The sequence below is a fragment of the Dipodomys ordii genome, unplaced genomic scaffold (assembly GCF_000151885.1).
Source record: "Dipodomys ordii isolate 6190 unplaced genomic scaffold, Dord_2.0 Scaffold50, whole genome shotgun sequence".
NCBI lineage: Eukaryota > Metazoa > Chordata > Mammalia > Rodentia > Heteromyidae > Dipodomys > Dipodomys ordii.
Window position 1 is genome coordinate 308,667 of NW_012267266.1, and position 23,502 is coordinate 332,168.

The 23,502-nt window shown below is 38.6% G+C and overlaps 1 protein-coding gene across 4 annotated transcripts in view; it reads left to right on the forward strand.

Moving 5' to 3' along the window:
- The window catches only part of Nr3c1 (nuclear receptor subfamily 3, group C, member 1 (glucocorticoid receptor)), a 109,424-nt gene extending 89,115 nt beyond the window's left edge, over nucleotides 1-20,309 (forward strand). For all 4 annotated transcript variants that reach the window (XM_013020388.1, XM_013020386.1, XM_013020387.1 and 1 more), the window contains exons 5-9: nucleotides 4,504-4,779; nucleotides 5,588-5,732; nucleotides 10,722-10,852; nucleotides 15,348-15,505; nucleotides 16,214-20,309. In XM_013020388.1, coding sequence (XP_012875842.1) covers nucleotides 4,504-4,779; nucleotides 5,588-5,732; nucleotides 10,722-10,852; nucleotides 15,348-15,505; nucleotides 16,214-16,366 — 863 coding nt within the window. In that variant the 3' untranslated portion in view covers nucleotides 16,367-20,309. The remainder of the gene's footprint in view (nucleotides 1-4,503; nucleotides 4,780-5,587; nucleotides 5,733-10,721; nucleotides 10,853-15,347; nucleotides 15,506-16,213) is intronic.
- Nucleotides 20,310-23,502: the final 3,193 nt, after the last annotated feature.

Genomic DNA, 23,502 nt, shown 5'->3' on the forward strand with positions numbered 1-23,502 from the left:
AATGCGTTAGAAACACATGTATGAAAGAAAAAACATTAAAATACATATCTAAGGGTTCATTTTCCTGACATCACATTATCTGACCTTTTCCGCTTGACTCGTACATATACTAGATATTGCAAATAAGGGAAACCATGGGACCTATGTTGCTTTGGGCCTGGCTTACTTCACTTAATATAATTTTTGAAAATATCTTTTATATTTCTTACTTTTTTCAGCTCATTTGTTCCCTAAGGTTGGAAGTATTCCTGTGTCATATGTATCTCCATGTCCATTTTTCTTTCTCTTTTAAAAAACTTTATAGTTGGACTCAATTGCTCATACATAATCCTAGCTACTGAAGAAGTAGAGATTAAGGTCATGATTTGAATATAGCCCCAGCAAAAAGTCTGAAAGAGTCCATCTCAACAGAAAAAGCTAGAGGTGGTGTCTTCCCAGCTATGTGTGAAGAAGCATAAAATGGAGGATTGTGGTTCAGGCCAGCTACAGAAAAATGCAAGATCCTATCTGAAAAATAGTGAAAGCCAAAAAGGTTTTAAACTAAAGTGATAGAGCACCTGCTTAGCAATTGTCAGGTCCTGCATTCAAACCCCAGTAAAATGACTAAGACACCTTGTCCTTTGAAAAAGATGCCTAATTATAGCTCTGCCAAGGAGAAAAAAGAAAACTTGAGGCATTGGATGGGTTTTGTCTTTCAAGAACAAATCCAAAACTAGTTATAAGTTTGAGTTTCATAGACCTGTTTATATAACAAGTTGTATAGCTAACACTGATATTACCATTTTAAAAAAACCCTCAACTTTCCTCTAAAAGAATTTAGAATTTTACTGAAGTTAAAAGGGCAAATTCTATGAAAGCAGTGATCTCATTACTTGGGTTGCTTAGTACTTGTGGTGACTATAGGACTTTCATGAAGCAAGTATTCACTAATAAGCATATCTAAAATGAATTCCAATGCTCATTTCAAGGAGTTTACTGTGTCTGGATTGCATGACAATGATAAAACAGATCACATCACAGAAGGAGTAATGCTACAGGAACAAGTGGGAAGCTACCTAATTTTGTCCAGAAAGTCAGGAAAGGCATCCTAGAAGCACTAATGTTGATTTTTTTTAATAATCTAAAAGATTAGTAGGAATCAGTTGAAAAAGTAAGGCTAGAGACATGCTCACATTTATGGTTTAGACTAGTCTTGTTTTGAGACCAACTAAATGAATATAATGGTAGACTAGATAAGAATGAAGTAGAATCGTATGATTCTTTTGATAAGAAAGACTTTGGGGGCAACCAACCTAGTACAGACTTTATATCACTAATAGGTTACTAAAACCTAATTCCCAAACCGTACACTGTTTTAACTATGGCCAGGTTGCTTAAACCTGACTGCATTGCTAGCATATTTCTGTTGGGAAATAGTTGTTATTTGGTTGATTAGTTTTGTTTTCTTTTAAGACAGGATCTCACTATAAGAGCCCAAACCATCATCAAACTCAGGGTCCTCCTACCTCAGCCTTGAAAGTGTGTTACAAAAGCGAGAGATTAATTAACATTCACAGGGCTCACTTTAAGTGCTAAAAAAGTAGTTTCTTTTTCTTATATATATTAAAAAATAGGGCTGGGAAGGTGGCTCAGTGGTAGAGTATTTGCCTTGCATGCATAAGGACCTGGGTTCAATTCCACAGCACCGCATGAGCAAAAAAAAGCTGGAAGTGGTGCTATGGCTCAAGTAAACACTAGCCTTGGGCTGAAGAGCTGAGGGAGAGCGCCCAGGCCCAGAGTTCAGGCTCCACAACTGACAAAAAAAAAGAAAAGAAAAGAAAATATATATCCTTTACTTTGTTAAGACAAACTCTCTGGCTAGATTTTTCCCCTTATTCATATCCCCCCTCTCTCTCTCTCTCTTTCTCTTTCTCTCCCTCGCTCCCTCTCTCTCTCCTCTGCCATAGCACCACTTCCAGTTTTTGAGTGATTAATTGGAGATAAGAGTCTCTTTCACTCACGTGGACTTTTCTGCCTGGGCTGGCTTTGAATTGTGATCCTCAGATCTCAGCCTTCTGAGTAGCTAGGATTTTAGGCATGAGCTATCCGCCAGCCCCCAGCTACTTTTTCCTGCTCTCTAACTATTTAGATATGTTCTCAGCACCACAGCCAAGCATTTTTCAATTTAGCATACATTAGTTATGCAGGGAAGATTTTACTGTGTCATTTCCACTCACAGATACAACATAATCCAGTCTCACCCCATCTATCGAAACCCCTTTCTAAAATCATGTTTTCACCATGATTCACTTCTCTATTTTCATACATGAAAGCAGTCTTCAACCATATTCATTCTCATTCACCCTCCCTAGCAGCTTAACCCCATCCTGCTTCTACTCATGCCCCCTATAAAGGCTGTTTTTCTTTCCTCCTCTTCCCAAGCCAAGCAGTTTTGATGATAGCCCCAGAGTTAACTTTGCTAAAGCAGTTAGTGCTTCAGCCCAATTATCTCTGGCAGTGTAACTTAGTATTGCTCCAAGGGTTGTATTTTGATACTGTTGCCCCATACCAAGTAAACCTCAAGATTTATTTAAAGTCCTGGGCATTTAAATTTAGATAAGTTTATTATGGTGATCCTACATGTTTTAGGGTATCTTGTAATCATTCCTAACTATATCTTTATTTCTGGTATAAATGTTTTTGGTACAAACAGTTAAATAGATCTTAATAGCCACATAGACTTACTTAACAAGATTTATCTCTATTTAAGAGCAAGTGGTATTATTGCAAGCATCTGGACACTTCTATAGAGATTATATACTTACTGATGCTTAACTCCTTGCTGAGGATACTTTGAAAATGTATTGGTATTAACTTATGGATGTAGCACAATTCAGTTCATTAGCACTTTCTGAACTTTATCCAGCAAGACCAGCTGGGAACGTAGCTAAATAGTAGAGTGTACACAGCCCTGCTTCCACCCCCAGTGCTAGAAAGAGCATCATCCTTATTTGGACCACAGGTAGACCAAAATTAATTACACACTGAGTCACACAGAAAATGATTTTTTAAATCCCCAGCTTATTACTAACCTTTCTTCCTTTACCGTACACCATGAGAAGTCATGGTTACATGAAGTTTTTACAGTATCATTCAGTGTAGATTTGGGATCTGAGTTTTTGTGAAAGACTTTTGAAAGGTTTCCCATGTACAAGAACTCTGCCTTTTTAACGCTGTATCACTACTCTACTCTATGGAGTTCTACTAGCTCAACTTCTTGAAGTTTTCTTTTTTTTGGGGGGGGGGGTCCGGTCATGGGGCCTGAACTCTGGGCCTGGGCACTGTCCCTCAGCTCTTCAGCTCAAGGCTAGTGCTCTACCACTTGAGTTACAACACCACTTCTGGTTTTCTGGTGGTTTATTGGAGATAAGAGTTTCATGGACTTTCCTGCCCAGGCTGACTTTGAAACATGACCCTCAGATCTTAGCCTCCTGAGTAGTTAGGATTACAGGCATGAGCCACCGGAGTCCGGCTTTTTAAAAATTCTTAAATTTCTTAATGCTTACAGAATATCTTCAATGTCTTTTCCCCCTAACACTCAATAGTGTGATATAGCTCCTCATGCTAGTATTTTGTGATTTAGCAATCATTTTGTTTACTTTCTCTTTGCAAAATAGTTTGTATCCCTCACCTCTGAGTCAGGTACATTTCTTGCACTTAGGGCTCTCAGTTCTCTATTTGAGAGAGTAATGTAGAGGATTGGTTTAATAGCTCACTACAATAAGCCCAACTACTCAGGAACAGTAAGATGTTGGTGCAAAATCAGGCAGACCTCATCTCAGCAAATTAGCTCAGTGTGGTAACTTGCACTTATAAACACAACTATGTTAGGAGGATTACAGTATGAGGCCAGCCACTGACAAAAAGTAAATGAAGCAAAAATGAGTCCCCACCTAGCAAGCACAAGATTTTGAGCTCAAATCTCAGCACTGCCAAAACTAGTGTGTCATCTATGTCACCTTCCTATACTGGTAAGGGAGACTTCTATGCACCTGTGCCAATGGTCACTGTCTTACACAACCATAATGTAGACTGACCCAGAGCTATAATTTCTGATGTGCTGTTTTTTATTACAAATGCAACTTGTCCTATATAACTTAGGTGAAATTTTCAGAGTGAAAATGAGACTAACTAGTTTACAGAAGTGATTTGTTCAGATAGTTTTAACAGTGACGTAAGATTTAAGGTAGACCTTTAGCTCTATCATAAAGTTACTGAGTTACTTGAAGCAAAGCATGTATGGGAATGGAGCTTTTGTTTTCAAGGACAACAGGATCTCGTATTGCATGTCATTATCACCACTGCTAAATGAAATATTTCTCCTTTTTGGGGGAACAGTTTCAGAACTATTGAAAATGATTGCAAATAATTTAATAATACTGCAATATCAAGCTTACATCTGGATGACCAAATACTTAACTTCCTACTACAATTCATTTCTGTGTAATTTTTCAATACTCACAGCTCGAAAAACAAAGAAAAAAATAAAAGGAATTCAGCAAGCCACTACAGGAGTCCCACAGGACACTTCTGAAAATCCCAACAAAACAATAGTCCCGGCCACCTTACCACAGCTCACCCCCACCTTGGTATCACTGTTGGAGGTCATTGAACCTGAGGTATTATATGCAGGGTACGACAGCTCTATTCCAGACACAACGTGGAGGATCATGACCACACTCAACATGTTAGGAGGACGCCAAGTGATTGCAGCAGTGAAGTGGGCGAAGGCTATACCAGGTAAGATGCAAATGTTGACACAGCTACAGAATAAACCTTGATTTTCTTAAATGGGTTTTGTATGACTTTGATCTCTTGGCATATCTTGTTTTTCTTCCTCGCTTTTAACTTTTCTCTGAGAAGCAGTCAGGTGAATATGCACAGGTGGGGGAGGAGACTGATAAAACTCGCATACACTTCCCTACCTTTACTCTCACTGATATCTAGGGGAAGAAATGTATGTCTAAGATTCCATTTGTTTTCCTTTAACTTGTTTTAAAAATGGTTAAACATCAGGTGTACTGACTGCCAAAATGTACTAAAGCCAAATAGTTTGGGCTGTTGACTAAATGAAATATGACACATTGAATGTACATTTTTATCTAAGTTTGAAGATAACTTTGAACCAACAGGTTTCCCTGTTGGAACTTGGTATGGAATAGGAGAAGGCTGTTAGGGCCAACCCTAGAGAGAGGGGGACTGACAAGCTTAAGGTGACACAGATAGAAGCAGAGCACAAATAAGTAACCTCCTATCATCATGGGGGAAAGAAGAGTGAAAAAATGGAAACTTTTTATTTAAATTCACTGAGTTAAAAAACCACAACAAGAAACAGGACTCCTGGCTCTTTCTCTTACTGTTTAGTTTGTGTTTACTTAAACAGACAAGGGAACAAAAACTGGGTACTTACTAAAACTTCTGAAGGTTGGGGTCTTGATGTGTCAGATGACCAAAGGAATTGACCTACTGGCTCTTTGGCAGTTCTCAGAGAGCTGATCTTCCCTTGAGCTACTCAAGATTTACCCTGTGCCTTCTTCCTCTTAATCAGGCTTCAGGAATTTACACCTGGATGACCAAATGACCCTCTTACAGTACTCCTGGATGTTCCTCATGGCGTTTGCCCTGGGCTGGAGGTCCTACAGACAGACCAGTGCAAATTTGCTGTGCTTTGCTCCTGATCTGATTATTGATGAGTAAGTAATGAGTCATTTTTCCCTATTCTCATGTATATGGTATGTTTCATCAGCTAATGTTTTCCAAACGGACTAGATTTCCACTGTACGAATTCAGGAGTGAATCGATCCTGTAAGCTATCTAGGAACTGGACAACTTGAAACAGCTGGTTTTCATGCTTGGGATAGATCAAATGCAATATAAAGCAACTAAACAAATATGCATGTGGGACTATTACTGTCCTGGGACTGTATCTTTAGCTAGGTGTGGTGGCTTGTACCTGTAACCCCAGTTACTCAAGAGATAGAGACTGGAAGGCCATCCTGGGCAAAAGGAGTTAATGAGACCCTGGAAGGCCATCCTGGGCAAAAGGAGTTAATGAGACCCTATCTCAACCAACAAGCTGTGTGTGTACTCAGTTATACCTAGACAGAAGTGTAGAGATATTGCTTGCTATAAAAACATGAGCCCTTATCCAAACACTGAAGCAAAAGGATTAGGGGTATGGCTCAAGTAGAGCACCTGCCTAGTTTGCACAAGGCTCTATGTTCAAATCCTAAAAGATTTTAAATACTGAGCATGCCTGACTGACGTAAGTCTGTGGCAAGGAACTGCAATATTATTTTAATTCTGTAACCCTAGTCTAGAAAGTAAAAGGAGGGTGGAGGGTAAGAAAAGTCCTGTGGCCTCAATTAGGGACAATTAGAGATGAGGACATCTCAGCTGTGGAGCTGAGAGTTATGGACCAGAGACAAGAGGTATCCCTTTGCGTGGCAAGACTCACAATATCTGTGACTTAGGACATGAGAGAAGATTAATACTGAAACTTAAAATTTGATAAACCAGCTCTTTGATTACATCAAGGCCTGTGCTATTCATGAAGTATTTCAGGTGTCCATTCCCCATCTCCTCACCTCCATTGTTGCTCCAGTTTCCTACCTCGAGTGAAGCCTTCCTTGTAAAGTTTTCTTCTTTAACATAGTTCTGATGGCTTCACATCTCTCTCCAGTGCTACCTCACTCACCACCTAGAGCCACTCTGCATGACTTAACATGTTTCACTACCTGGCCTCACTGTCTGACTCCCATTGTCCTTCACAAACTTTGTTCCTACTCAGCTAATCTATTCTTCAAGCATGACCCTCAGTTCATGGTAAGACCAATAATTGGCCGTACATCCTAGTGCTCCTTATTTTCTATTCCCAGTTACCTCTTTGTGCCCATAGCTTACTTCCTTCTTTAGAAAAAGGGGGATACACATGGTTTGATAAGAGAACAGAATGGAGTTTTGGAGCAGGAAATAGTGGTGTACTCCTGTAATTCCAGCTACTCAGGAGATAGAGACAGGAGGATCATGGTTCAAGGCTAGTCCAGGCAAAAAAATAATAACAATAAAAGAAGGTAGTAAGACGCTATCACACCAAAAAGAAAAAAAAAACTAGAAATAATGGTGTATGCATGTAGCCCTCCCTACTCAAAGAGGATCCCTGCTCTTGACCCCAGGCCCCAAACTAAGGCTGAAAAATAAAAGAACAGTCCTGGCTCAAGTGGTAGAGTACTTGCCTAGCAAGTACAATACCCACCCCCATAACACCAGAAAAAGTAAACAAAATTGGAGGTTTGTATACGCATGACAAAAGATAGGGCTTAATTACTAATTACAGATGCTGCATTACCTCAAAAATTATGAAACCATCCATTATGCATAGGGAGATTTCACTATTACATTTCCACATGGTTACAGGATGTTCTAATCATTCTCACCACCACTGTCACTCTCCCTACTAAAATTAATGAAATCTTAAGCTCACTAGAGTAACAATATCACTGCACTTTTATGTGAATAAATCCATTAACGGCCGGTTGTGTTCACAACTGGGTACCACATTCCCAACAACGATGAACACCTGAAATGTCTCGGAGTGGCAAAGAGTCTGAAAATGAATGCTGACTGTTAATATGCATTGTTTAGAGAACAAGATATGCATTGTTTGGAGCATCAAGGAGAGCCTGAAGAAGTAGAGGGTAGGAGTCAGAGGAAACCATGTTAATAGGAGAGCCTGAAAGTTAATAGGAGAGCCTGGCCTATGATACAGTAAGCTCCCATTATTGTTTTGAGGATAGGATGATACTTGCCCCAAAAGCTTCAAGAAGCGACTTTGGCAGTGCACAGGAAACTTCAGGTGATGAGGCTAGATCCAGAACCTTTCCCCTTGTACTACTAAGTAATTCCAGAGCTACGTAGATAAATAAGAACTACATGTAGCAGAGATTTTGGTTTTTCCCGCTACTGGTATAGCTGCATAGAAAAATCCTAGCTAAACTACTGAACTAGCCTGATTTTTTTTTCTCCTCTGGTAATACTTATTTTCCAAGATTATGCTCCTTTCTTGGAATTTTAAGTACTTCCCAAACTGCCTGACACCATTATGGCAGCCTGGAATGAAATAGTGAATAAAATAGACAAGACCCCTGCTAAGTCAGATAGGGAACTCAAATAGATGACCAAAACTATTTCTAGAGCTCTGATCGATAGTGGGACTAGGGTGCAGAAAAAGATTGTGACCACAGAAGGCCCAAGTAGCTGATCCTCAGCTACACAAAATAACAAGCTGGGTTAAAGCACCGGACATTCCAAGTACAAAGACGTGACACAAGCTTGGCTTACGTAAGAGAGAGAAGGCCACTGCAACAAATACTCATCATATTCCTAGTGATTCTTTGTTTTGTGGGCTTGGGGTTTGTTCTAGCTTCAGTGCTGAGGAGTAAATAGGAAGAGGGCCTCACACATGCCAGGCCAGTGCTGTGCCCGCCCTTCCCACACGCCCATCACTCTCTTAAAGTGCCCCAGACATGACAACAGCAGTACGAGACAACATGTCTGCTCTTTGGTTGTCTACATGTGAGCAGAGGTAACTAATGGTCCCTGGGAGTAGGTGTCACCTGGGCCTCAGGCTTCCTGTGAGAAGCAACTTGATAATGCACATAGGCTGTTAGTTCAGCTGCTTTGTGTTCTCAGGAGGGACCACAGCTGACCCTTCACTAGTAGCGACTACTCATGATTAGCCAGCACTGTACACAGACACAGACACACAATGTCTGTGTCAGAAAGACACCAAGATTAGTTTTTTGATCCAATTTTGAAATAATTGGGAAATATATTTAGATTACATGGAAACTCAGAACACTCATTTCAGAAGACAACCATATTTTTTTTCTAAAAGAATCATGTTAAGGGTGTTCACAGTTGCTTTTAAGCAATTTGAAGTTACTTAGATATGAAAGACCAGCTCACCCTTTTATTTGTAAACCTAATTCAGAGTTTTATTTTTAGGCAATCCAATTTAGATTTAAGCAGTCACATCACAATCTGATTAGACCACATACATTTCTTATATAAAGTGAGAAATATTTCCTCAACAAATTAATTTGATGTTCTTCACAGAACATCACATTGTAAAGATCATAGTTGCTAATGGGTTATTTTCCTCAGTAATCCTCCTTTGGAAGATCCCTGCATGACAGGAGAAGCAGTTTGTAGTCAGCATCTTTACATTCTTACACGACTGTGTGTTAGGTGGACAGGCTTCCTGCTCATGTGTCTGTTGTATCTGTGACAGACAGATTTAGTGTGAGATGTGTGCCTATCAAAGTTCCTCATGGTTGTCCTTAGTGCACAGTGTTGCTACAGGAGATTGGAAAGGTGCTTCCTCAATTAGATATTTTAAAGAATAGCCCGAGGAGCTTTTCCTGACCACTTTGTCAGCATACACCTTATATGGAATTCATCTTATTATAGAAATAAAAAACTATATCTTCAGTAGATAAAAAATAATGTAAAAAAAAGCTTCAGAGGCCATGAACTGAGCACAGTTTCAGGTCGTGGTGTTACACGTGTATAATCCCAGCACTAGGGAAGATGAAGCAGGAGGACTGCAAGTTTGAGGTCACTCTGGGCTACATTGCAAAAATTTGGGGTAAAAGAATGTTCAGTCTTTCTATTTCCTAACTGGAAAGCCAGGTCCCATGGTTTCCCTTACCTGCAATAACTAGTATATGTCAAGGACAGGCAGAAGAGGTCAAAAGCTATTACATATGACCATATAACCTGATGCTAGGCAAAATGAACCCCAAGATAGGGACATAAGAGATTTTATCTTTCTTGTTGTTCTTTTTAATGTACTTATGTGATATTTTTGTTTCTTTGTATGTTCTTCCCCCATGGTACAACCCCTGTTGTCATTGTATTTGATTCCAGTGTCTTGATCTTGTGTATACATTTTTCTAATTTGGGGAGGGGAAGGGAAATAACAAAATGCTGAAATAAGGATACAGGATGCCCCATTGTAACAATGAGATGTACAAGACACTATGTTGAAAACGAAGTTTACAACTTTGGCCGGGGGGTGGGAGGATTGGGGGGAGGTGGGGAAGAAAGGGATTGTAGGGGAAAAATAAAGGAGGATGTAACAATGCTCGATAGGAAATGGACTCATTACCTTGCGCATGTAACTGTAACCCCTCTGTACAGTATCTTTACAATAATATATATATATAAAGAACAAAAAAAAGAATATTCAGTCACATCTCTGACATAGAGGTAGCTTTTGGCTAAAAAAGAAAAAGAAAAAAAGCCTACATTCAGGTTTAGGCCTCTGCATAACTACATTGTCACAGATGGTTGTCTCCATGATAGACTAGCTGGGGGTGAGGGGAGGCCTTGTGAATTTTAAGTGTATGCAATCTAAAACTGTGCTCTCTGGCCAAATTGAAATGCAAAACCTGGACTTAAATGAACAACTAATAATACACAATAGCAATAAATAAAACAATACATAGTAGGTAAGATCATACAATAGTTTTAGATTCTCCAGACTAGGAACAAGTTGGAGGAAGGTTCTCCACAATTCTGGTTCTATTAGGAATTAGCATTAAATCAAAAGAAATGTACTATTTTGGGAACTAGCTCTGTTTCTTTCTAATCCAAACACTCATATTTGTCTCTCACAGGCAGAGGATGAGTCTACCCTGCATGTATGACCAATGTAAACATATGCTCTTTGTTTCCTCTGAGTTACAAAGACTTCAAGTGTCTTATGAAGAGTATCTCTGTATGAAAACCTTACTGCTTCTCTCTACAGGTTGGTAGACTACCTATTCACTACTAAGACTCAGTCCCAAATATGGAATATCAAAGTCTAAAAACAAAGGTCCAAATATATTAATTTTTTGTATATATTATATATGTATATATAACTAATAACCAGTCTACTACTATGTTTTGGTCACCATATACCTTTGGTAATGAATTTTGAAGGCATATTCATTAGTATCAAAATTAATAAGACAAGTTTAAAGCTGCACAGGATTCTCTGGTAGGAGGGAGTTGTGCAAACTGCTTTTTCCTCCCGCCATTTTGGTCTTTGGTAACATCACTATATGAGCCATGGAAAAAGAAAGCCAACAATGATTTAATTTGTCTATTTCAGTGACATAATAAAGACTATAAACATGTATCCTAGAAAACAGCACTAAAAGTTTGTAAACCATTCTTGAAAGTTTACATTCTTGAAATCTTGTGTAAGATTTCAAGGTAACTTTCAGCTAGCAAAGATAGCATTGAAAAATATGAAGCATCTTGTACATATTAGTTTGTGTCACATTTTTAGTAAGTCACAAAAAGCATGTCTGATGAAATACTTCTCCAAAATCCACAAGAACTTTTTAAACTCGATATAACAGTGGCAAAAAGAATATGAAAAGAGGCTTACCATCAGGCAAATGAAAATTTAAACAAGAGTGCAAAACCACTACAACCTCTAAAATAATGACAGCACCAAATGCTGGTAAGGATGTGGAGCAACAGAAAGGTTCAGTTCACTTCTGGAGGGAATATGAATGCTGTGTCTCTTTAGCTCAGCTTTATTTATCCTGCCCAAACTTGGAAGCAACTAAGATGGTAATGGACAAACTGTTATCTAAACAATGGAATATTTGTCAGCCTTAAGAAGAAATAGACATCAAATCATGAAAAAAATGAATCTTAGGGCATCAAGTTATTTTTTTAATGAAGCTTAATGTTCATAGTGAAAATTACCAACCTGAAAGGTTTTCAGTGGATTGAAGCTGATAAGAATTAGCTTGAGAGTTCAAACTCCCAGGAATCCAGTATTAAGTGAGTCCCTCATACTTTCTTGTGTTTATCTTCAGAAACAACTAGGTTCTCATGGTAAATATGAAAGAAAATCCCCTCATTCTCCTGGCAAGCAGGAGGAAGAAAGTAAGCATTTGGAAATATACAGATACACGTGTCAGGTGTTTTCTCTTAAAAGATCTGCTCTATTGGGAAACTTACTTCACCAAAGCCTTAGGTGACCTGCTGGAAAAGGCAAATGGAGGATCCCAGCCACTTCTATGGCTTCTGTCTATGGGACAAGGAGAGAGAGGAAAAGAGCTTCTAGGAAATATTTCTGAAGGTCACAATCCAGTGATTCAGGCCCAGTTTAAAAAAAGATGTAAGCATAAGGATTATTTATACCTTACCTGCATATCTCCAGTATAGTAGTGGCTGAGACTTGTCAGCTACTAGGTTATTCAGAAATTCTTAGGAAAGACAGAACATAGCAGAGAGTTGAAGAACGAAGTAATAGCATAGAAACCAGAGCCTCTTGCAACCAAAGCTACAACAAATGTTAAACACTATCCAGCATTCCTCCACTGAAAGATCAAATTTGACATATCCTATCCAGCTCTCAAACACACACACACACACACACACAAGGTGTGCTAAGAGGCAGGAAAAAAAAACAAGCCACTGTCTGAAGAGACAAAGTAAGCATTAAAACCAACCCCAAACTTTTTGGAATTTATCATGAAATTAAAAGTAACTGATCTCTCTCTATACATAAAGGACTAATGAAAAAAGTAGACTGCATGTAAGAACAGATTTGTAATGTAAGGAGAGGTGGAAATGCCAAGAATACTGGAACTCTGAGTAAGAACACAGCAGAGGGATGTAAGAATGTTGTTGGCAGGCCTATCAGTAGATGGACACAGGCAAGGAAAGAACTGCTGCATTTGAGGATAGAAGAATAGAAACTTCCCAAACTTAAATGCAAGAAGAAAAGGAATGGGAGAAAAAAAATGCAACAGTATTTAAGAACTCTGAGGTGATTTACAAGGGGATGGTATGGCATACACGTATGGAGATACTTAAATAATCCCAAAGTTAATGACAGATACCAAAGTGTAGATACAGGAAATTTAGAGAACACTAAGAGAAACAGCCAAAAAAAATTTATATTTTTGATGTATCTCATTAAAACTTCAGAAAACTAACAACAGAGAAAAGTAAGAGAAAAAAGCAGCTTCCATACTTAGCCATGCAAGCAGGAGGACAGTGAAGTGACAGTGTTGAAAGAAAAAAGCCCAGTAACCTGCAATAGTGTACCCAGATGATTCAAGTGAAGGAGACGGGGTGAACGTGGTGGTGCATGCCTGTAACCCTCACGCTCCAGGTGCTGAGGCAGAGGATCCACAGTTCAAGGCCTGCTTACGTAGTCAAACAAATGTAAGAATAGCCTAAATGGGACAAATTTGATCAAAGTAAATCATACACAAATGCTTTTGGAAAACGAGTGAAAAACTTTCATATGGAGAGCACGAGGCAGTAAAAGTGCAAAGTTTAAAAAAAAAAGACAAGTAGGATAAGAAGACAGTTACAGTCATCGTAGATATTTAATCCAGCTTCAATAATCACTATAAATGTAAATGATCTAAATATATCAGTATCTATTTTTAATGAAAGTAAATGTTTGCCACTATAGTCCCTCACTAAAAAATATTAAAGGATAAACTTAGAGATTTCTTCTTTATTCATTATTCCTACTTACAGTGATGAATACACAGATGCACTTACTTTATAGAAAATAATGGATTAAAAAATAGAACTGAAATACAAAAAGAAAAGAACCGAAACACGAGGTAAAAAACATTCATCTAAGCCAAAGAGGCAGTTTGATAAGAAGGAATTGTTGAAATTGCCGAAGCACGGTGGGTGCAGGAGGCAGGCACCACAACAGATACTTCAAAAGATAAAATGGGTTGATCTTGGTGGTTTCTACCTGTAATCCCAGCTACTTAGGAAGTGACATGAAACTGGGGGCAGTGAGGCAGAGTTAACATGAGCACGTCACTGCGAAACGACACTGAGAAAGAAAAGCATGAAACACAGAGTTCAGTCCTGAGTGAGAGGAGAGAGAAGTAGGAGTGGGGAGCAGAAGAGGCATACGACAGATAATGTAGTACACGTGGACTTGTTCTACATCAGTAATTTGAACACATGCTCCAGGCTGAACTGAAAGACTAACATTTTCAAACAATCCAAACTATGCTACTTACAAGAGTATCCATGAAGAATATGAAAAAAATCTAAAGGCTGAAATATAAAAAACATGCAGCACACTAAGCACAGTGTAAGAGATGGCAAGCCTGTTCTGCAAAAGACAGGTTGGTAAAAGTTTTCACTTTAGATGGTCTGTCTCTGTCACAGCTGCTGTCCAAACTTTGCTCCTGTGGCACAGACAGGCATTGGTAGCTGGAAAAGGTATAACACAGTTTCTCTGGAAAGGCCTGAAATACAGAAATCTGCCTTTGTAGTCAACATTTAGTTTGTCTTTTGCTCAACCCTTTCCCCAAATCCTTCTGCCTTATAACCGCTGTTGACAAAGAGCCAACACTCTATACAGGTGTCCTCCCTGCAAGACTAAGTGATCACTGTGGCACTCATTTTCTAAGAATGATATAACAAACGTGATTGTGTACCAGCTTTATAGTTAGATACCATGAGTGTTTTAATTTTGGTTTCGTTTTGGCAGAACTGGAGATTGCACACGCAAGGCCTGTCACTGTAGCCACACCTCTAGTCCCCCTACGCCCTCTTTTTTTGTAAAGTCTCTAACAGTAAAGCTCAGAGTCTACTTCCTCCCTGTGGGACTACATCCTAGCTGCCATCACAGATATGCCATCACACCCTGCTATTGGTTGAGATAAGGATCTCACTAACATTTTTACTGGGCTATCTTCAAGCCATAAGCCTCCTGAGTATCAGGGATTATAGACAAAAGCCAAAAAGCCTAACCTACAACTTATTTTTAATTATCATATGTAAAAAAAGAAATATTTACTCTTTCACAAGACATTTCTATAGACTACAGTAAAATTTCCTTTTAGACTGTAACATCAACTCTGAATGCTAACACATCTAAAAAATATATTGACTATATTTTAATTTTCTAATTGATGATTATCACAGATACTCTTAAGTTATAACTACTGTCCAAGCCTTCTATCTCAAAACAGAATAATGTCAAGTGCAGAATGACCAACTGAATAATCACTATCATTCAACTTGGCCTTCAAAAAAAGCACCAGCTCTATTGTATGAGTTCCTAACCAAGAGAAGACTCAGGGTGAAGACCTCCAGTTCTCTATGCTATGTCCTCTCTTGAAGATAGTTTCAAAGTCCTTTTAAAATACAAGTTTTAGGATGTATGACGTATGCTCTGAAATGCCATAGTTGGTGAGTGTAAAGCTATAGAAAGGAAATTCTTTAAGGACTCTTTCTTAATCTTTTAGTTCCAAAGGAAGGTTTGAAGAGTCAAGAGCTATTTGATGAAATCAGAATGACCTACATCAAAGAGCTAGGAAAAGCCATTGTCAAAAGGGAAGGAAATTCCAGTCAGAACTGGCAGCGTTTTTATCAGCTGACCAAACTTTTGGACTCCATGCATGACGTAAGTGCCAAACTTACAGCCAATGTCACAAGAGGTTTGAAGAGCATGTAATATACATTTGGTATAGATTATATGTTTTATATACTATATTAATATATAATATATAGTAATATCCACATTTGTAGATTGGAGTTCAATTTGCAGATTCCAATTTGCACCCATTTTTTTCATCTAAGCATGTGAATTAAAAAAAAAAAAGTTACTACAGTACTTTTTTCAAACAAGGTAACCCTCCCAGGCAGGCCTGACCTCCTGTTCCCTGCCCGAGATCGCCAAGCATTGGGTACCATGCTGGACTTGCCATCAACATACAATTTAAGAAATTTAAAATGTTAAATGTTTAAATTTTTTTATTTTATTTTTTGTCGGTCATGGGGCCTGAACTCTGGGCCTGGGTGCTGTCCCTCAGCTCTTCAGCTCAAGGTTAGCGACCTACCACTTGAGCCACAGTGCCACTTCCAGCTTTTTCTGCTTATATAGTGCTGAGGAATCGAACCCAGGGCCTCATACACGCAAAGCAAGCACTCTACCACTGAGCCACCTTCCGAGCCCCTAAATTTTTTTTAAATATTTAAGAGCTTATTTAACTGAGGGATTCCAGTACTAGTGTATTTTAGGTCATATGTTTGTTCATGAGACCCACAAACATGAGAGATGTTCATGTTGTTCACTTTTGAATCCTAATTGGTACTGTATCTTCTCTTGCAGGTGGTTGAAAATCTCCTTAACTATTGCTTCCAAACATTTTTGGATAAGACCATGAGTATTGAATTCCCAGAGATGTTAGCTGAAATCATCACCAATCAGATACCAAAATATTCCAATGGAAATATCAAAAAACTTCTGTTTCATCAAAAGTGACTGCCTTACTAAGAATGGTTGCCTTAAAGAAAGTTGAATTTATAGCTTTTACTGTACAAACTTATCAACCTGTCTTGTAGACGTTTTGCTGGTTGTTTCCTTTTGTTTCTGTCTGTTTTGTTTTCTTTTAACATGCACTACATGTGGTTTCTAGAGGGCCAAGCCTTGGCAACAGAAGCAGTTGAGTCACCACTTGCAAGTGATGGCAAAGTAGAGAGTGAAATCTATTAGTTATGTCCCAGAAAGGAGAAGCAGGAATGTGGGCTAATTTCCACTGTCAGAAGGCACCTAAACCACCAGTGCCCAAAGTCTGTGTGAGGAACTTTCTGCTCATACTTTTCAGTTGGCTGGATAAAACTTTCTAGATTTTTTTTTTTTTGCTGGTGTATTTTCCCATGTATAGTTAGGATAGCATTTTTTGATTCATGCATGGAAACCTGAAAAAAGTTTACAAGTGTATATCAGAAAAGGGAAGCTGTGCCTTTTATAGCTATTACTGTCTGGTTTAAACAATTTCCTTTATATTCAGTGAACTACGCTTGCTCATTTTTTCTTACATAATTTTTGTATTCAAGTTATTGTACAGCTGTTTTAAGATGGGCAGCTAGTTCATAGCTTTCCTAAATAAACTCTAAATATTAATTTTCTGTGTGAAAATGGGTTGGTGCTTCTAACCTGATGGCACTTAGCTATCAGAAGACCACAAAAATTGACTCAGATCTCCAGTATTCTTGTCAAAAAAGAAAAAAAAATAAAAAGCTCTTCTTTTGTATATATCTGCTTCCAGGGAGAAGTCTATAGGATTGTGCAGATTCATTGCCCTAACTGGTATTGAGCGCCTAGTCCAGTGGCCTGCTGGGTAAACCATGGAGGATGGTTGCAAAGTCTAATTTTAAAACATACAATTATCAAGAAGCACCTAATGCCCTATCTCTGTAGTGGTTAGATGTCAAGAAAGTTGGTAAATTAATTCTTTCGGGACCTTTTTTTTTTTTTTAATTTGTATGATTTCTTAAAAGTGATGAGTCCAGATAAGCAGCTGTAACACAGCAGAGAGATTATTTTTTTAATCACACCAAGGAATGCCTCCCACTAAGCCCCCAAACTCAATTTCTAATATGGCAAAAGTGGCTAGATACCCATTTTCACATTTACATCTGTCATTGATTGGTCTCTTTCCTGGTGGTACAGGAAAGTTCAGCTACTGATTTTTGTGATTTAGAACTGAATGTCAGACATCCATGTTGTAGAACTACACATCCTCTGTGTGTGCCATACAATTTAACAAGTCTTGTGAAATTCTTCACTGTTGAAAATGATGATTTTAAACAAAACAGAAGCTGTAGTAGCCCTTTCTGTGTGCACCTTACCAACTTTCTGTAATCTCGAACTTAACATATTTACTATGCCACAGAAATTTGATTTCTACTCAGAGTGGCCAAATTATTTGTGTAATAGAAAACTGAAAATCTAATATTAAAAATATGAAACTTCTAATATATTTTTATATTTAGTTATAGTTTCAGATATATATCATATTGGTATTCACTAATCTGGGAAGGGAAGGGCTACTGCAGCTTTACATGCAATTTATTAAAATGACTGTAAAATAGCTTGTATAGTGTAAAATAAGAATGATTTTTAGATGAGATTGTTTTATCACGACATGTTATATATTTTTTATAGGGGTCAAAGAAATGTTGATGGATTTCCTATATGGTTTCTAGTGTGGGCAAAGCAGTCACACAGGCATTAGTGCTCTTAGAAACCAACCAGGTTTGCTCTAGAGGAAGAGGGAGACGGAGACAGCCCTGTGTGCAGTGAAGGTTGCTGAGGCTCTGACCAAATACATCACAGGAAACAGCGCTCTGACCGCCCTTCTCATCCCAACAGCACAGGTGTAGTTCATTGACTCTCCCCAGGTGTGAAAGTGTGCAGTCAGGATAGAATGGTGGTGCTTGTCAGTACAAGCAAGCACCATCTAACAGCAAGTTACTTTTGCATACAGCCTTTCCAACAGGCTAACAAAAGCAGAGGCTTTAGAAGTTCGGCAATAATATGCATAGAAGTTCCAGCAATATGTAAATAGCGCAGAATCCCATAGGATGCCAATAATACACTAATTCCTTTCGATCCTACAGAGTTCGTTTCCAAGGAAAATGAGGACATGTTTATGTTTTCTTTGAATGCTTTTTTGAATGCTGTTATTTTCAGTATTTTACAGAAATTATTTAATAAAAAGGTAATCATTTACTTTCTTGAATGCTCTCTAAAAAGAATGTTCCTTCGGTAATGGTTTAAATTGATCTCAAAGTACTTTAAGATGGTTGTAAACCCAGCTGGATGTGAAATTTATGGTGCCTAAGAAATACCACTTGAATATTATCAGTGACAGTGTTAAGTTTCCAAAGAGCTTCTCAAAAGTGATTGTTGTTCACTTTACAGAGTGTTCTGTGGTTAACACCAGAAGGCACATCGCACATCAATCCTGTTCCAGACCCCGCACCCTTGGCTCTCAGATACCGAAGCGCTGTAAACAGATATGTGCACTCTGTTGTCAACTGACATTCATAAAACTATTGCAGGTTTTTTACTAAAAGAAAAAGCTGCCATGCTCTTTTTAGAACTTGCAGGAAAGAAGAAAGTTATCATAATTGTGTCTGAGTATAATTATGAACTTGTGTGCAAAAATAGATACATTACGCTTGAACGCAGCTTCATTTTCTATGTGTGTGGTTTCTTACCATCCCAAACAACTTAGGTTTAGGGCAAGTTCAGTGAGACCTGGTTTTATGTCCATGTAACTCACACAGATCCTGAAAAGTATTCTTAATTATGGCTTTAAAAAAAGTGATTCTCTCAGTGTTTTTAGGCATTGCTGTGGGATACTGTACAAGCAATCATAAGGAGCTTAGGCCATGACAGTCTGGGGGTAGATGTACCCCCACTATGTAAAACTGGGAAGGGAACTTAGGGAACACCTGCCTTCTTGGAGGAGGGTGGAGGGGGAAAACCCTTGGCCACCCCAAAGAGCAGGTGATGAGTGTCTGAGGAGCTTGATGAGGGCAGGGGGCTCTGGGCCAGCACAGGGGAAAGGCAGCCAGCCTCACTTCAGAATCAGGAGGGACGAAGGATGAGCAGCCTCAAGGTGACTCGGGTCGTATCATTGCAGATCCCTTTTAAATACCTATCTCACCATGCAATGAACAATATTATTAATTTTGAGCTAGTGGCCTTTGGTAAGATTTTCATCTCAGTTGGTCACCCCAACTGTAGCTGTAGTTGAATGTGTTTTTATGTGCCTGGCTTCAGTATTGGAAGGGAAAAATAAAAGTGTATGGAAAACACTTTACATCACTTTGGATGAAAGTGTTATCATTTTCAATCAACCTAGTCCACCAAGGATAAGTGTAACTAGGTTTTCAGGAAAGGGTTAGCTTCTCTAAAAATGTCTGAAAGGATTTTATTTTCTGATAAAGACTGTATAAAAATGCCCTCCTTAAATAACTTGCTTAACTACATAGAGATTCAAGTGTGTCAATATTCTATTTTGTATATTAAACAAATGCTATATAATGGGGACAAATCTATATTATACTGTGTATGGCATTATTAAGAAGCTTTTTCATTATTTTTTATCACAGTAATTTTTAAATGTGTAAAAATTAAAACCAGTGACTCCTGTTTAAAAATAAAAGTTGTAGTTTTTTATTCATGCTGAATAATCTGTAGTTTAAAAAGTGTCTTTTTATCTACGCAGTGACATGTCAGACTGTAAAATCTTGTGTGGAAATGTTTAACTTTTATTTTTCATTTAAATTTGCTGTCCTGGTATTACCAAACCACACATTTGTACTGAACTGGCGGTAAATGTTAGTTAGCCATTTACAGCAATGCCAAATATGGAAACATCATAATAAAATACCTGCTTTTTCATTATGTGGCTCCCAACATGCTTTTGTAGAACTTGTAAAGTTGCAGTTTTTCTATTTTTTTTCCCTCCACGTTCTACTGAATGTAGTGTCCTTACTTCAGGAGGGTTAAATGACGATAAAGACATTTAGATGACAGTGTTCAATGTGTACAATGTGACAAATTCCAAATGAACTGAACCGCAATGCCAAAGACTCACAGACTCTCCTATCCATGCCTCAAATAGTTGTATGCCTTGCACCAAAGCACTACTTCTAAGACTACTCCAACTGTTGCAATCATATGAGCCAAGCATGACAACTCAAACCTATAATCCCAGCTGTTTGGACAACAGAGGGCAAGGGGGATCATGCTTCAGAGTCAGCCTAGGCAAAAAGTTATTGCATCTCAACCAATAAGCTGGATGTGTGCCCGTACAGCCTGCCCCAGGTAAAAACGTAAGATCCTTTTTGGAAAATAAGAGACATGGCTCAAGCATGAGGAGTTCGAACCCAGTATTGGCCCCAAAAACTCTTGAAAAATGACCTTTTATAGAGATATTATCTAGTCAAACTTCTTAGCTTATTTTAAAAGTCCTTTTCTTAGAAAAGGGAATAAACAATAAATACAGCAATGTTGCACAATACAGAAGATCAAAGGTGAGGGAAGAGCTAACTAAATCAACTATTCTTTACAATATATTTCATAGTTTCTACATGATGTGTTTTGCTGTGTATCTGTGAGTTAGATGACCCTATCAAGCAACTTTCCCATAAATACCTTTCAGAAGAGACCACCACAAAAAGGTACTGTGATTTCAAAGCAAAATTTTCCTTATCATCATGCATGCACCAATTATTTGCTTAATGCTCCCCTCACACACTTGAAAGTGTGTGATTGGAAAAGGATGTAACAAGCATCCTTGCCCTGTGCAAAGCAGAGACAGGAAGACAGGTGTCAAGTGTGTGCCCACTGCCTTACCACTTGAGTCCACGCAGAATAGCGTCAACCCTCACCAGAAGAGACTATGAGAACCGGGGAGACGTACTGACTCCATTTTATAGAAAAGGGAACAAGCCTAGAATTCCAGTAAGTCATCAGCCATAGCTACTCCCTTTATTAAAGTTTGAATGGAAAGCCTCTGTAAAGAAACCACTTAGCAATCACCTACAGCTTGTCTGTAGTCAATGAGTTTCTCAGGGAACTGGTTATAGTTTTCTGTTTCTAAATGCAACTGATGCTTTACTGAGACCTTGCTATGTGCAATGTATTATTCATTTAATCTTAGTGACCTAATGAAGTGCCCCTATAAAGTACTATGACCCTCAACACTCCCATAGGAGGAAAAGAGGGTGTAAAGAATTGAGTAGCTTGTCCAGAGTCATAAAGCTTGGAAATAATTAAGCAAGGAAATGGTGAATACACTGGGCATTTGTCTGAGTCCACGCTTTTAACCACTACTAAGGAAGGACAACTAAACAGCATCTAAGTGGAGAAATGAGTCCATGCCAAACATTAGACATGCTAGTCTTTGAACAGGATCTCATTTAACTGACAGACTGCTGGAGAAGTGGTTAAAAAAAAACAAAAACAGTAGCTGCTCACAAATGTAGAACACCGTTTGGCTTGCCACATGTACAAGGAAGAATCTCTATCTCACAAACATCTGCAAAATAATACATAAACATATGAAGCGAAGAGGCTGTAGCCCAAGTGAAGAAGAAAGCTGTTGTAAATTGTTAAGTGCTACTTAGACTTTGGGTATAGAAAGAGGTTGACAGCACGAGGTACTTACACTAGGTGAATAATTTTCAGCTTTTAACTAATAACCTCTCTTAACTGGGACTAAGTAGCTCTGAACAGCCTAACAATAGCATTTTCTTTCTGCAGAAAGAACATTGCCTCTGTTCTTATGTATCAGGCTTCTCATTCCGTAGCGAGGATGGAATGGCAAGACCATTTTTATTTGCCTGGCTGTAGAGATACAGTTCATACAGAGCCCCTACGACATCTGAAAAACCCTCATTTTCCCTGGCTTACTGGGAAGTGACAATTTATACTCTATTCATCTTATGCACTCTTACCTGAAATAATCAAGAGATTAGTAACATGTACAAAGCAAAGAATAAACTTATGCTATGATTAAGGTGGTTTTGTCTTATAAAGTAGCATCTGTAGATAGTATGTAATATGTAATAGTCTTATTTCCTGCATAACCAATGCTGTGTGTGTGTGTGTGTATGTATGTGTGTGGATGCGTGCGCGTGCACATATGTGTATGTAGTGCTAGGACTACCTGAGAAATCCAGTAGTGTTGGTCTGACCAACAAGTGTGAGACCATGATCTCAAACCCCAGTTTTGAAAAGAAAAAAAAAACCTCAAAAGTCTCAGGGCACTGGTGGCTCACGGCTATAACCCTAGCTACTCAGGAGGCTGAGATCTGAGGATCGTGGTTCAAAGCCAGCCCAGGCAAGAATGTCTGTGAGACTCATCTCCAATAAACCACTAAAAAACTGGAAGTGTCACTGTGGCTCAAGTGGTAGAGCACCCACCTTGAGCTGAAGAGCTGAGGGACAGCACCCACGCCCAGAGTTCAAGCCCCACGACCGACCAAAAAAAAAAAACACCTCAAAAGTGAAAAGAGGACAGAGTGCATAAAACCTAAGGCTCATGTGTCACAAATACTTTTTGGTCATTTTTGCTACTGCTGTCTTGCAGCCATGTAAATGATTCAATTCAAAGACCACTAAGGCAACACTCAAACTCCAGGAAGAGGTTAGGTTGTCTTCAAGGAATTGGGGAGGAAGAGCAAATGACTCAGTAACTCCACTGCTATGCCTCTACTCAAAACATTTGTCTACACAATCATTTGCAGGCAAATTTGCACAGAAGTAGAACAGGGAAAGCAACTCGAATCCCCATCAAGGGAAAACAGATAAAATGTGGCTCAACTACCATACAGAATGTTATATGCCTCCATAAAAGAAGTGAAATACTGATGCATGATCTACTTGGACAAGCCTAAAAGATGCTCTAAATAAAAAAATCCTGACACTTTTTTAAAGACCACTTATTTATTTTTACTTTCAAATCCAGAAAAGGCAAGGCTCATATAGCAGCAGAAAGCAGACCAGTGTTGCCAATGGTGAGGGTTAACATGAGGACTAACATGCAAATGAGCTTGGGAGGGAACTTTGAAAGATGATGGAAATGTTGAATATAT